Below are 15,234 nucleotides of genomic sequence, written 5' to 3' on the forward strand. Positions count from 1 at the left end.
AATTAAGTAAGTTTTGTTCCTCATGATGTGGCTCTTACTTATTTTATTCTATTTTGTGTGATGGAAGGGACTTCCTTGAATCTGTTGGATTAAGGCAGGAATAAATATATACAAACAAACAATTTTGAGCTATACCAGTAAAGATTATCCTAACAACATTCCCCTACAAAACACATAGACACATACAACCCTCATTCTGTTCAGCTACCAACTTTAAAGTCAACTACTATAAATTTATTTGTTATGAAATGGTCACTAATTTCATTAATAAGACTTTCAGGGTATCACATATTAAGCAAGGGCACATATAAACTGGAAATCACCTAAGGCAAACTGCCATTTCACCCAGATGACAATGTTGCTAATCTCCTATGGATGACTCCTACTTGCACTGAACTCTATGAGTGTTCTGGCTGGATTAGGACTGAGCCACAAGGCAGATATAGACCAGGGCAGGGTCTCAGGAACAAAAGGGCAGTATGATGGTGCTGGGTGCCAGAGAGAACAGGTAAGTTTGGGAAGGGGCTGGCCATTCTCAGACCAGAACTAAACCTCCTGAATGCTTTCTACCAAACCACCTCCCTTTCCTCTCCAAATATTCCTCAAAATTCACCTCTAAACACAGGTAACAATGATGATCCGAACTTCACCTCATGAGCAAATGTACCGAATTATCCTTCTAGATGAAAGTTCAGAATCAGGAACAGCCATCTTGCCCACTGTTTCTTTTTCTCTTTAATTCATCTCCTAATTCATAAGCCAATACCAATTAATACACTTCTATCAATCAAAAGAGAATGCCCATTTCTTTCAAGTACTTGTTGCCAATAACCTTAGTCCATCTTTCCCTTAATACAGGTAAAAAATGGGAACCTATTTTATTGCTGTAACTATTAGCAAGTTGAATAATTCATACCTCTTTTTATGGTGAATCATCTATTCATTTCCTTGTGGAGTTTTATTTTTCAGACTGATTTATAAAATATTTTTGCATTTTTACCTGTTGTTCAGGCTACTAATATTTTCCCCATCTGTCATTAGACTTTTGACTATTTTTTAATTCAAATTTATAGTTTTAAATGTTTTGTATTAGAAAAGAAAAAAATTAAGTCAATAATGTACCTTCTAAGAAAGACAAACTGATAGCTATGTCTAAATGTTAGTGTCCCCCCAAATTCATACGTTGAAATCTAATCATCAGTGCAACAGTGGGCCTTCCAGGGGTGATTAGGTCGTAAGGGCAGAGGCGTCCTGAATGAGCTTAATGCCCTTATAAAAGAGGTCAGAGGGGGCTTATTTGACCCTTCAACCACATGAGAACTCTGTGGACCCTCACCAGACCCTGAACCTGCTAGCACCTTGATTTTGAACTTCCCAGACTCCATAACTGTGAGAAATAAAAGTTTATTATCATAACTGCCTAGTTTATGGTATCTGTTATAGCAGCCCAAATGGAAAGTTACTGATAAATTCAAAATCCAAAACAAGAAGAAAATAATAAGTCTAAAAGTAAAAACTAACCCCAAAATAAATAAAAAAATAAAGTCAAAAGTGTATTCTTTCAAATTATTAATAAAATTAATAAATTTTAGAAGATGGATAGAAGAAAAATGAGAAAGAACACAAAATACCAATGTCAGGAATGAGTGAATTTTACCACAAATCCTATGAATATCAAAAAGATAAGAAAATATTATGAACTCAATGCCAAAAACCGAGAAGAAATGAACAAGTTTCTTGAAAAACACAAATTATCAAAACTGATTTAAGATTGACTGAAAATCTGTATGACCCTATATCTGTTACAGAAATTGATTCATTATCAAAATCCATACCACAAAGAAACTCCAACCTCAAATATTTCACTAGTGAATTCTAGCAAACATTGAAAAATGAAATAACATCAATCCTATATAATCACCTTAGAAAATTTAAGAAATGTTTCTCAATTCATTTTGTGAAACTAGAGGTACCCTGATACCAAAATCAAAGATTTTAAAGAGAATGATAGACCAATATCTTAAACATAAAGGCAAAATCCTTACCAAAACATCAGCACATAAAATCTGTCAATATATAAGAACAATAATAAAGCAGGGTATATTCCCAAAATTTAAGGTTTGTTTAACATTTGAAAATGAACTAATGCAATTAACCATAGTAAGCGCAAGAAAGAAAAGAGAGAGAGAAAGAGAGAGAAGAGAGAGAGAGAAAGAGAGAGAGAATAGAGAGAGAGAGAGAAAGAGAGAGAGAGAGAAAGAAAGAAAGAAAGAAAAGGCATATACAGATATAGGGTTAGCACTTGACAAAATTCAACATCTATTCATGGTTTTTAAAAAACTCTCATCAAACTACAAGTAGAAAGAATCTTTTTCAACTTGATCAAAATGAAAACCAACAACTAACATTACACTTAACAGCAAAAGACTGAATACTTTCCTCTTAAGATCAAGAGCAAGACAAGAATGTCTACTCTCAATACTTGATTCAAATTTATACTAGAGATCCCAGCAAGTGCCATCAGGCAAGACAAAGAAATAAAAGGCATGCAAAATAAGGCACAAAAGGGCACATAGCTGGATTGGGGAGGTAGCTCAGTGGTAGAGCTCTTGCCTAGCATGTACTAAGGCCCTGGGTTCTATTCCCAGCACCATAAAAATATAAAGACACATAGCTAATCCTAAATAAATGTTTGCTGTATTGGTATTAAATTAGATATAAGACTAGACAGACAAGTTAAGGACAAATCCTACATGGCTTCAAATGCCAAACCAAGTGATTTTGACTTTACTTTCCTCAGAATGGCCACTGAAAATTTCTGAGTAGTAAAGCTCTATACCATGAATTGTGCTTCAGCTCAATCTCAGCCAGTCCTGAGGAATGCTGTTTATTGGTGGGCTGAAATTTCTGGGCTCTAAGTTATTTATGTTTCTAACTAGGGACATTTACCAGCACATTTTACAAGCAGGAGGTTTTGCTTTAATGTTGCTATGGTTTGGATGTGAGGTTTGGATGTGAGACAATGCACAAAGGTTCACAGGAGAAATCATTGGGTTATAACCTTAACCTAATCACTGAATTGATTTCTTGATGGGATTAACTTAGTGGTAACTGGAGACAGGTACGGGTGTAGATGGAGGAAGTGATTCATTGGGGGCGTCGCTATGGGGTATATATTTTGTATCTGGAGAACAGAAATCTCTGAATCTCTGCTTTCTGATCATTATGTGAGGTGTTTCTCTCTATTACTCTGCCATGATGTTCAGTCTCACCTTGAGCCCTGAGGAATGGAGCCTGTTGTCTGCGGATTGAGACCTCTAAAACCACAAGTCCCCAAATAAACCTTTCCTTCTAAAATTGTTCTGGTCAGGTCTTTTAGTTACAGCAGCAAAAAAGCTGACCAAAACAAATGTCAAAATGATACTTCCACATGGCTGTCCTTAAAGAACTGAAGATACTTGTAAAATACAGTATATTAGATAATTTCATCTTCTGTTCTGATTCTAACCAAATGAAGTAATCAGAAAATGTTACTCTAGAATCAATCAGTCTACACTCATGACCAGAGGTAAACATATTATTAGAGTTGTATTATAACTGAGAAACTTTCAAGATAAGTAACTTCTTGTACTCTTCCAGTGAAGACAATGCAAATTTCACTGAATGCACTTTACATTTTACAGCATAGTGAAGAGTACTGAACAAGTGTTCAGCATATGCAATACTGTCACCAAGAAGTGGGTAATTTTAAACACAGATCCTAACATCACTGTAGTATCCCAATTTAGAAAAGCTATACTGTATCAACTTTGCTTTCCAATCACAGAAATAACATTACATTAAGTTCTACAAATACCATTCCCTAAACTGGGGAACTAGCAACCTTAACATAAAAACACTGATCTTGTTCACTGTTTAGTGGCCATCTGAAGTAACAGAAATAAAGTCAAGTGAAAAGAAAGAGGATGTTATCCAAACAAACTAGCAAACAAAAGTAAGTTTCTTTCCTTTTGAATAAGGGGGGAAAGACAGAACAAAAACAAAAAAAAGCCATAAAATTAACATCAATCACAGCAATAAGGTACCATGGAATGGTAAAGTAGAAAAGTTATCAAGTCATACATAAAAAAAATTCATATCCCTGCCTGTACAGTAATTAGTGAACTAGAGAACTTTAGTAGACTTTCTGAAAGCTGAGAATACAGTAACTCGTACAGAACCTCATGACCAGTTCCTGAGGTACCTCTGGCACCTGTTTGCATGTGTTCCAGCCAGGGCTCCTAAGTGGAAGTATGTACATGCAAACGCAGCAGTGTGCTGGGTATGAAAACAGGCTAACGACCCCAAGGCCAAGAGGGTTAGCTTCGTCCAAGGTTGTCTTTGACCGAGATTAGGGAACCAGGGAGAGAGGGAGGAGAGGCGGGGTGCTGCTGCCTCTGCCCTAGGACCCCACCTCCAACCGGCCGGCTGCTATTCTCCCGCTCGCGCCCGGCGGCACCGAATACTCACAGCTCTGGTCTCATACAGCACCAGCTTCTGGACTGAGCTGATAATGGGGGCGGCGGCCGTGGGCATGGCCCAAGCAAATGGGGCCCCACGACAGGGCACCAGGCCGCGGCCCTGGTTGTGGAAGTCGCCGGACAGCCTCAGAAGACCCGGCGAGAAGACACTTCTGACCCTAGACACTAAGTCCAGCTGGGAAAAACTGACCACTAAAGCTTTAGATGACCGGCGACAGCTCAGGTGTTTCCGGATTCCTGCGCCCCGCCTCCAGTCAAGTCCCGCCCCAGGCACCGAGGGGGCGGAATTGGAGGATACACCATAGAGAAGGTGTGCAGAGATTCCCAGGAACTGCGTACTGCTAAGGAAGGAAGCTAAAAACGCCATCTTTGGTTTGGGCAAAGGAAAACGTGGGTGAAGGGAAAAAAAGATCTCCGGAAATAGTTGAGTCTGTCTCATTTTTCTCGTCCCTTTTGAAAAGGGGGATGATTTGAGATTGCGTTGCTTCTTTTGAATCCGCTTCTCCGAGTTGCAGAGAGCTACTCCCAAATTGGTCTGTTTTTTTCCCTGCCTACTTCTGCCCTTACTTTCCTGGAAACCTTTTTCCTTGCTCCTCCGTTAGTTGCCTAATTTGTCCTTTGAGCGTGGACAAAAATGCCTATTATTCAAAAGCTATATGATCCACGAAAAATAATTTTAAGTCACCTAAAAGTGTAAATTTTGATGTTCGCCACCTTTTGTGCCTGAGGCTAACCATTTATACTTTCTAAAATGGGACTCTAGCCTAGTCCCACTGGCGTTGGAGTCCGACTGTTCTAGGTTAAAATAAAGTTTCTTCCTCTTGATGTGTGTGAACATAAATAGACAATGTATGTACCCTCTCTGTATGTACACCTGCCACATTTGTAAAAAAAATTATATCATAATTATGAATTCAAAAATAGATAGGAGGGAGCCAGGGAGATAGCTCAGTTGGTAGAGTGCTTGCCTTGCAAGCATGAGGCCCAGGGTTCAATCCCCAGCACCGCAAAAAGAAAAAAAAAAAAAAAAAAATAGATAGGAATGTCAATGCTTAGAATAACCAATCACAGTGAAGTACAGCACCACCTCCTGAGGCCCCGCCCTCAAGGGGCCTCGCGCGCTGCCACCACAGGTTTCCCCGGCAACCTCCCAACAGATCCTGGGAGCTTCAGAGGTGGCTATTCGGCCTGTGGGGTCCACTGCGGCCAGGTAAGTAGCCTTTTTCCTGGCGCCAGAGGAGCCAGTTGTCCTCTTCCCAGATGCATTGTTATCATTGCACGGAACCCCACCTCCTGCTGGGACCCGCGACCAGTTCCTTTGCTTGCAAAACTAAACTTTGAGATCTCTTTATAAGCCCACTTTTTAAAACCAGTTCTCCTGTTAACGACTGATGTATTTTTTCCACAAATACTGAACACCTCCCAGAGTATAAGATGACTAGAGTGACTTCTAACCTAAACGAGGCAGAAGTGCTAGGTTTTCCAGGAGATGTGACCCCTCTAAACTTCAGAATCCACCGCTAGAGGATTTCTCAACTACTGAAGTGCAAATAAAACTTTTTAAATTTTTCATAGCATGGAAACATAATATAATGCGATATAAGAGGTTATGTTGTAAATTCAAAATTGAGAAATTACATTTAATTTATATATGGTTAATTTTATTTCATAATTTGGTACAACTCTTATTAAGAACCAAAAAGATAACCTTGTCGATTCTGGCATTTTACATTGACTTATATCTTCTTAGAAAAATACTTAGCTCTGTTCCATCTCATAATGGAAACCAACTCTTCTAAGAGTTAAATATTTGTACAATGTTTTTGTTTAGGGCAACAAATCATAAAATATCTGTAGGATTCTGCTTTTCACGTATTTGGTTCTCCAATTATTGTTATACTTTTTTTTTTTTTTTTTTTTTGGAACTTGTCGTGGCTTCACCTAGAAGTAGATCTGAGACAAAAGTCTGAGTCAAGCAGTTTATACAGAAACAGCCGGGAAAGGAAGGAACTTAATAAAGAGAATATTATCAAGCAATTTCTCTGTAGGATGAATTCACTAGGGAATGCTGTATTTCATATCTCAAAGCTATCCCTCTTCCGGGGCAAAGGAGCTCTGGTATTTATTGGTCAACTCCCATCAATTATTGGTTGAGGTCTGCTACGGCAGAACATTGATTCCTTGGAACTTTCAGTTTGCTCTGTGCTCAGAGTGGTTCTAGCAGCTGGAGTAAGCCAGTAGACAAAGACACATGCTGGAATTTGGAAGTCTGGTTGGCTATGTATACAAAAGGTATGTGCCAAATGCATATGGGCACTAGTATCATCTGCTACATTCTATTCCTTGAACCACTCATATCCACTCTTCACCCACATTCAGCTCACATCATCCCTTCATTGATCCTTTAATATGGTGGCTAGTCCTAATTTCTTTCTGAAAAGGATTTACAGAAAGAAAATCAATGGGATAAGATACAGAATCCACTACTGCAATGAATGGTAGGTCTGTAATGGGTTATTCATAATCTTTTTATTGTACAACCCATCCTTACCTGTAGCCAAAACTTCTGCTGGTCTAAGTTGTTTGCCCAGTAAGATTGCCCAGCTTTCAACCTGAGGAGTATAAGGCCCTGGTTACTGTATCCTTGGCAGGTTGTGGTTGCTGCAGTTACCATTCACTGAATCTGAATGCATAAAAATGTGTCTCAGAGAATCCTCTGGGTTCAAGACATACAGCCCATCCCTATTATGTTGCAGCAAACATCTAACAGACAGTGCAGTTAACTCCTTACAGGTTCATGGAGCCAAAAATAACCATTTAAGAGCAATAGTTTTAGGTTTAGTGAAACCTTTACTGAGTCCCCTCATAGAAACATCTCTCTTATCAACCAAAGCCAGTCCGTCAGAACCTAAATTGTGAGAAAGGGAGGCACAAATTGCCCAGGTCAATCACAGAGTGATGTTGAAAGGGGCCACTTTTACTTCCAACACTTGATTCAATGCATATTTCTCACCTTGAAGTATACTGTCTCAATTCCCATAATCCCAAACTAGTGCCTTAGCACCTTTGAGAAACATCTGACATTTTAGCAGACCAGCTGCTTCTAAGTGAGGTGGAATGTGATAGGGCTGGTGGATCCTGTGTTCACGTGCCTCTTAGCATATCTACTTTACTATAAAGAGGACCATTTGATCCAGGCAATATTACATGAGATGCCAGGATGATAAATGAGATACTCTTAGTGGTACTGGCCAAGATAGTGTTGATAGGGTAGGAAAACTCACACTAGAAGTATATTACTTGCTCCTCCCAAGGTGAAGGGGTCCTGTGTAATGAATCTGTCAATGAATGGATGTTCTGTCTCAAGGGATCATACGGTACTGAGGGCTCAACTCAGCTCCTGCTGTGAACAGGTAGAACTTTCAGCAAGAGTAATAGCTAAATCAGTCTAGTGAAGGGAGCCTTGTTGAGCCCGTGCATAGCCTTCATCACCTCCATCCCTGCCTCCATTTATTGAATCCACCTCATTTATTGAATCCAGTGCAACACTGAAGGGACCAAGGACAAAGACTGGCAGACATCTACTAGATAATCATCTTGCCCACCTGATTATTCATGCGTCTTCTGAGGTAGATGGTTTGTGAGACACAAAGATGCACATATTTTCTGTCCACTTGTATTAGCTTTTTATGCTGCCTAACAAATTACCACAAATTTAATAGCTTAAAACATCACACATTTATTATCTCAGTTTCCATGGCCAAGAGTCCTGACATAGCTCATTCGGGTCCTCTGCAATCAGGTGTTGGCTGAGCTATGCTTTCCTCTGGAGACATAACTAAGGACAAATCTACTCCCACACTCATTTTTAGCAAAACCCATCTCTTTGTGGTTGTAGAACTGAGAACCCTGTTTCTTACTGGCTGTTGGTTACTGCTCTTCACAGCTGCTGAAGGCTACTCGCTATTCCTTGCCATGTGTTCCTTTCACAACATAACAGCTTACTTCTTCCAAGCCAACAGGAAGTCTCTCCTGTCTGATAAGATGGGGCTTTAGACAACACAACCAGGAACTAATATTTCTATCACTTTTGCTTTATTTAGAAGCAAGTCACAGATCCCACTTGAACCCAAGGGAAGGGAACTATACAAGAGTGTGACTCATTGGAGGTAACCATAAAGTGTGTCTGCCAAATCACTCTCTTAAATCCAATTACAGGTTCTTCTCCAGAACTCTTTCTCTTTTCATCTTGTTTCTTCTAGGCCCTTGATAAAGCTATTAAGTATTGTTCTCCAATGTGAGGACCTACACTTACAGCTTAAAGCTCTGTCAGGAGAATTTCCCCTAATTGCCATTTCTCAGGGCTTACCATGAGTAGGATTAAAGTCTGAAAGCATCCCATTTATAGCTTGCCCCAATTTATATTGATTCTTTCTTTTTTTCTTTTTTTTCGTTTTCTGTCAGTAGTTCCTAGGGAATTCCACATGAGATATAAACTGAACGAAAGATATTAGTGCACAAGAGACAGGTGACAGGAGAACCTGGGCTGCTTATTTGTAAAACTTACCTGTGCTCTCCAGTCCTGCTTGAACCTGATCCCCATGTTCCATTTTTATCATTCAATGGGTTACTGCTGCAGTTGCCCAACTTTAGGACTTGATCTGTCAGATACACCGCACTCATGATGAGGACTCCCAGTTACAGTCACTTGATAGCCGAGGACCAAACATTATTTGCTACCATAGCCTGAGGCATGCAAGAGCTGCTTTGTGAATGAGGAATAGTTCTCTAATGCAATGACAAGACTCTACCATGAAAAGTCTCCTTGTGTGGCTTTTCTAAGACTCTAAAAGGTACCTTATATACCACAGATACCTTTAGCATTGTGGGATTGGCCAGATACATGACCTAGGAATCAAACCTCTGGAACTACAGCCTCAAACTTCTGTAGAACTCTTTCATGCAGTGGGCCGTGCTCAAAACCAATAGGTTTCCAAGTCATCCATTAGATGGATAAACAGTTTTACCAAGTATTTCAAGCTCTCTCCCAAAACCAAAGAGACCTAAAAATACTGTACCTCTTTTTAGAGGTTGTGTTACCTAGGTTTTCATCCCTGTGACAAAATACCTGCAAAAAACAAAGGGGATCATGGTTCAAAGATTTCAGTCCATTTTGGTTTCCTTCATTGTTTCTGGGCCTGTGGTGAAGCAGAACATCATAGCAAAGGGTTTAACAGAGAAAAACTGCTCACCTAATGGTATCCAGGAAGCAGAGAGTGAGAGAGAAGGGACTGGGAACAAGATCCAGTCCCCAAGGGTATGCACCCAAGGACTCCCTTCTCCTACAATTTCCACCACCTCCCAGGCATCCATTCAGCTATGAATTCATCAATACATTAATTTATTGATGAAGTTAGAGCCTTCATTATCCAATTACTCCCCAAATTCTCACCTCTGAAATTGTTAAACTGGGGATGAAGCTTTCAATATACGATCCTTTGAGGACATTCTGCATTGAAATCAGAACAGATAAAAGGTGAAAGGTATAATAACTTGCCCTTTACATTGGAGAGAAAGTCTCAGAATATTCCAGACCACTAGCCCTTTAAAATTTCACCAAAGTAACAAGTCATTGAATCTTTATGGGTTTTTATCTCTCACTTTGTGCTGCTTATGCATTTTATGAGGGACTCCAGGACACTTGTCACTTCTTGCTTGACCGTGTCTGATGTTGTGAACCAACAAGGCTCTTTTATACCATATTGCCACAAAGAGCAGGAGAGATAAGACTGAATGTTCATTGCTGACTGTTCTAAGTGAATGCAAAGTCCTCTCTCTTGGAGAATTGAAAAGAATGTGTGCACTTGCCAAATCTGTAACTACGTACCACACACGAGAGGCTGTATCAATCTAGTAAAGATCTCATCTGCATGACAGTTGCAATTGGTACTACCACTTGGTTAAATTTACAATAGTCTACTCCCATTTATTGTATTATAGCTGGCTTTTGCCAAAGCCAGACGGGAATTAAAAAGATCAACATATCTTTAAATTGTTTTGTATAGCTCTATTAAGAGTCGTTTACAATTGGTCATTTAGCCCAAGGTGCACAAAGCAGGTATGCAGTTTGATGAGCTTTCATTTCATTTCCTCTGACCTCAATAAAAGGAGTGTCCTCTGGCCACTTTCTCCACATTCCTCTCCAGCATTTTTTATTGTTTGTATTCTTGATGACTGCTCTTCTAACTGATGTGAGATGAAATCTCAGTGTAGTTTTGATTTGCATTTCCCTAATTACTAATGATGTTGTACATTTTGTCATCTATTAGTTGACTATTTGTATTTATTCTTTTGAGAAGTGTTTAATTCATTTGCTCATTTGTGAATTGGATTATTTGATTTTTTGGTGTTAAGTTTGTTTAGTTCTTTATATGTTCTAGATATTAATCCTCTGTCAGAAGAGTAGCTAGCACAAATTTTCTCCCATTCTATAAGTTCTCTCTTCACATTCCTAATTGTTTCCTTTGCTGTGCAGAAGTTTTTAAATTTGATGCCATCTCATTTCTTAACTCTTGGCATTTTTTCTTGAACTTTAGGGGTCCTACTGAGGATGCTTTTTCCTGTGCCTATAAGCTGGAGTGTTGACCCTATGTTTTCTTCTAGTTTCTGTTCTAATTCCTAGGTCTTTGATTCATTTTGAGTTGACTTTTATGCAGGGTGAGAAATAAGAGTCTAGTTTCATTACTCTACGTATGGATAACCACACGTAAAAAGCCTGTCTTTTCTTTGATGTATGTTTTTGACACCTTTGCCAAGTCTCAGATGACTGTAGATGTGTGGGTCTGTCTCTGGGTCTTCTATTCTGTACCATTGGTCTATGTGACTGTTTCTAAAACAGTACCATGCAGTTTTTGTTACTATAGCTCTACAGTATAAGGTGAAGTCAGGTATTGTGATGACTCCAACATTGCTTTTTTGTCTAAGAATTGCTTTGGCTATTCCAGGTCTTTTATTCTTTTAAATGAATTTTAGGACTATTTTTTCTAGTTCTGTGAAAATGTCATTGACATTTTGATGGGAATTGTATTGAATCTGTATATTGCTTTTGGTAGTATTAACATTTTAACAATATCAATTCTGTCTATCCATGAACATGGGATGTCTTTCCATCTTCTGAGTTCTTTAATTTCCTTCTTCATTGTTCTATAGTTTTCATTGTATAGGTCTTTCACTCCTTGATTAGATTTATTCCTAGGGTTTTTTTTTTTTTTTCTTTTTTTAAGGCTATTGTGAATGGACTTGTTTTCCTGATTTCTTTCTCAGCAGATTCATATTCATTCATTCATTTATTGGTATATAGGAAAGTTATTGATTTTTGTGTGTTGATTTTGTAACCTGCTACTTTGCCAAATATGTTTGTCATATAGTAGTTGCATGTTTAGATTTTTAAGAAACTACTGAGCTATTTTCCAGAGCGAATATATCATTTTACTTTCAAACCAATATCTGGTGTTGTCACCAGTTCTTATTTTAGCCATTCTGATAGGTGTGCAGTGATAGCTCAATGTGGTTTTAATTTTCATTTTACTAACGATTAAAGATTTTTATATCTTTTTATGTGTTTAGTTTCCATCGTATATCTCCTTGATGATACTTTTGAATTCTTTGCCTATTTTCTAATTGGATCATTGTTGTTGAGCTTTGAGAGTTCTCTGTGTATGGCTGAGTATCCTAAATTCATCCTTCATCCACCAGTTTGAATGCCTCCCTTCCCTTATTACATTTTAAATGTGTGTAAATTTGGAGGGCTGGGACAACTTCATGCAAGGCCCTTCTCTTTCTGTCTTACATTTGTACACATACACACACACACACACACACACACACACAAAGAGATCACAATAATAATTTATATATTAATTTGGAAATGATTAACATCTGTACAAGTAAATCTTTCCATCCAGAAGTAGTTCATTGACTCCTCATTATTTGGATCTTCTTAGTATCCACCAGCAAAATTTTATAGATAGTGTACATTTCTAACTAAATTTATTCATGTCCTTTTTATAGGTTTTGTGGAATTGTGAGGTGTTTGTTTTTATTGCTGGTATAAAATAATTTTTTTGTTATTTAAAAATTTTTTTCACTAATTTTAATTAAATATTGTGTTTTAATAATCCTAACAAATAATAGTATCATTCTTTTGTTCATATTTTCTAATTTCCAATTTAAATTTTCTTTGATATAGAATGTTTAGAAGCATGTTATTGTTTTTTTCTTTTTAATTTTCAAAACATAAAAGGAAGAGACAGTATGTTGGGAGGATCAGATATCACAAGATACAGGAAAGATCAGTGGAGTAGAATAAGGAGATTGAGAGGGAGGGAGGAGGAACAGGAAAGGGAAGGAAATATGAATTTAACAAAATCACATTTTACACATATATGAATATACCATGGGAAATTTCACCTGTAGGTTTTGTATATGCAGAAAGTACTAATTAGAAATAAATAAATAAATGAATGAAAGGAAGATCAGTAGAGCAGAGGAAGGAGAATAGGGGGATGGAGTAGAGAAGGAAAGTTGGGAGAACAGGGATTGAATCAATTCACATATGCATGATTTTTGTCAAAATGACTCAAGTACTATATAACTATAATGCTCTATATAAAAAAATTGAAAATTGTTAAAAGTTAGAAACTTTTAAAAAATATTTTTAATTATTTTTACATTACTTCATTTGGGTCAAGAAATATGCCCTATGTTATATTTACTATTTACGTGATAGAAATATTCTGAGTGTATGTAAATATTTTGAGTATAAATACGTGGTCAATAGGTTGTTTGAAAATAAGACATGTTCTTTGCACAAAAACAAAACTATTGACCGAATTTATTTCTGAGTCAATTCAGCGTGTATTGAAAACTTAGTTCTTAGTTGGCTACTGCACCACACGCCTGTAATTCCAGAGGCTCAGGAAGCTGAGGCAAGAGGATCCAGAGTTCAAAGCCAATCTCAGCAACTTATCAAGGCTCTAAGCAACTCAGAGAGACCCTGCCTCTAAATAAAATACAAAAAGGGTTGGGATATGGCTCAGTGGGTAAGCGCCCCTGAGTTCAATCCCTGGTACCAAAAAAGAAAAGTTAGTTCTTATAGATATAATTTTTTTAAATTTGTGTTCTGTGCTTAGAAATCCACTTGACAACTAGCTTAAGATAGCTAAAGTTTTTTTAAATAATTTTAAAATAAAGATATGTTATACACATTATATGTTCTCATAAACATTGTATTACAAAGTGAAAAAACAAAAACTACATTATTTTTGGAAAATTTCTATGTATGTAATCACCCAAGGTCTCCTAAGATATGAAAAAAAGTGAATCTAATCAATGTAGCCAGTTTTACTTTTTATATTTCTAGTAAAATTTATATACACATTTATACATGTGTGTGTATAACATTGAACTTTAATTTGATCTTTAATATAATACACACATTACAGCAGATATATGTGTCTTCATACACATTTATGTATATTTTTCCTTAATTTAATCCTTGGAAAACACTTTTCTGAACTCTCTTTTATGCAGCTTATAGTTAGATTTTGTTTCTTTCTTAAAGGCCCTATTATTGTTTTAATAGTTAAATTTATTTGCAGTTACTGAAAAAATTCATGTATTTAGTAGTATAGAATGGCTTCCTGGACAAGTAAATTTTGGATATTCCAGTTCTCCCTAGGTTACCTGCTCCAATTAAATTGAGTGCTTCAACAATTCTACTTTTTCTTATTGTAGTACTTTGTATTATGATTTCTCAAAAGAAGACAGAAGAGCACCCTTTTGCAGATATATTTAGTGAAGATGAAACAGAAAAAAATTTTTTGTTGTCCAAACCTGTTTGCTTCATTATATTTGGGAAACCAGTAAGTTCTCTCTTCTAATTTATTATTTAGTATAATTTTTTTTTTTTTTTAGTTTTAAAACCACAATCTTGTAAGTTACCTCAGAATGGAAACTGCATAGTTTGCTAATTTGTTGATTATCTGACAGATTTTCATTGTATCACTTAAATTCTTATATACTATTGGTAAATTCAAAACTTTCTCTCCTTATACACTATAATTGAAAAGGAACCTAGATCATATTTATATTCATTTTATATTATGAGGAAATTAACTTGTCAAAACAGTGCACCATGATAACCTAGTAATATGTCATCTCAAATTGTACTTGATTTGCATAAGACTTTCTTAATTTGTTACAAGGTTCTCTGATTATGCCATCCTGGGAGGTTCTCCTATTAATACCAAAGACACTGAGAGCAACATGCCTCAGTGCCTCAGCCTTTACCTACAGTGTGTTAGAGGACTTCTGTGTTATCTTGCCACAAACAGAAGAAACCAAAAGTGGCTCTTAGGAAATTGTTCACCTTTCTAAGTAATTCTAGTGAGTACCTCTAGGTAAGAGCTATTACCCATCAGTGAGCTAGTTGGCAGTTTTGTTAGAGATCTAAGCAGGTTAACTGAAAAACCTTTCCAGGACAGCAAGAGATTAAGGGCTGAAGTCCATTTTTAACTTAGTTTTGTGGGGACCCTGCGACCAGTATCAAGAAATGTTTCCAACAACTTTCATTATTTTTCTAAAAACATAATACACGTTTAAAAGTCAACACTGACAGCAACCAGATGCAAATTTTACTGTGCAAAAGTGACCT

General features: G+C 37.2%; 2 protein-coding genes across 3 annotated transcripts in view; one reads left to right on the top strand and one right to left on the bottom strand.

The window, feature by feature from the left end:
* Nucleotides 1-4,776, bottom strand: part of FIG4 (FIG4 phosphoinositide 5-phosphatase) — a 118,281-nt gene extending 113,505 nt beyond the window's left edge. Inside the window, exon 1 of one of the 2 annotated variants that reach the window (XM_079149116.1) lies at nucleotides 4,510-4,776. In XM_079149116.1, coding sequence (XP_079005242.1) covers nucleotides 4,510-4,575 — 66 coding nt within the window. In that variant the 5' untranslated portion in view covers nucleotides 4,576-4,776. The remainder of the gene's footprint in view (nucleotides 1-4,509) is intronic. The other variant, XM_079149117.1, reaches the window with a different exon arrangement.
* A 1,760-nt stretch (nucleotides 4,777-6,536) lies between these two features.
* Nucleotides 6,537-15,234, top strand: part of AK9 (adenylate kinase 9) — a 204,826-nt gene continuing 196,128 nt past the window's right edge. The window contains 2 exon segments of the mRNA XM_079147365.1: nucleotides 6,537-6,812; nucleotides 14,316-14,443. Coding sequence (XP_079003491.1) covers nucleotides 6,800-6,812; nucleotides 14,316-14,443 — 141 coding nt within the window. The 5' untranslated portion in view covers nucleotides 6,537-6,799.

Source organism: Sciurus vulgaris (assembly GCF_902686455.1).
Source record: "Sciurus vulgaris genome assembly, chromosome: 7".
Lineage (NCBI taxonomy): Eukaryota > Metazoa > Chordata > Mammalia > Rodentia > Sciuridae > Sciurus > Sciurus vulgaris.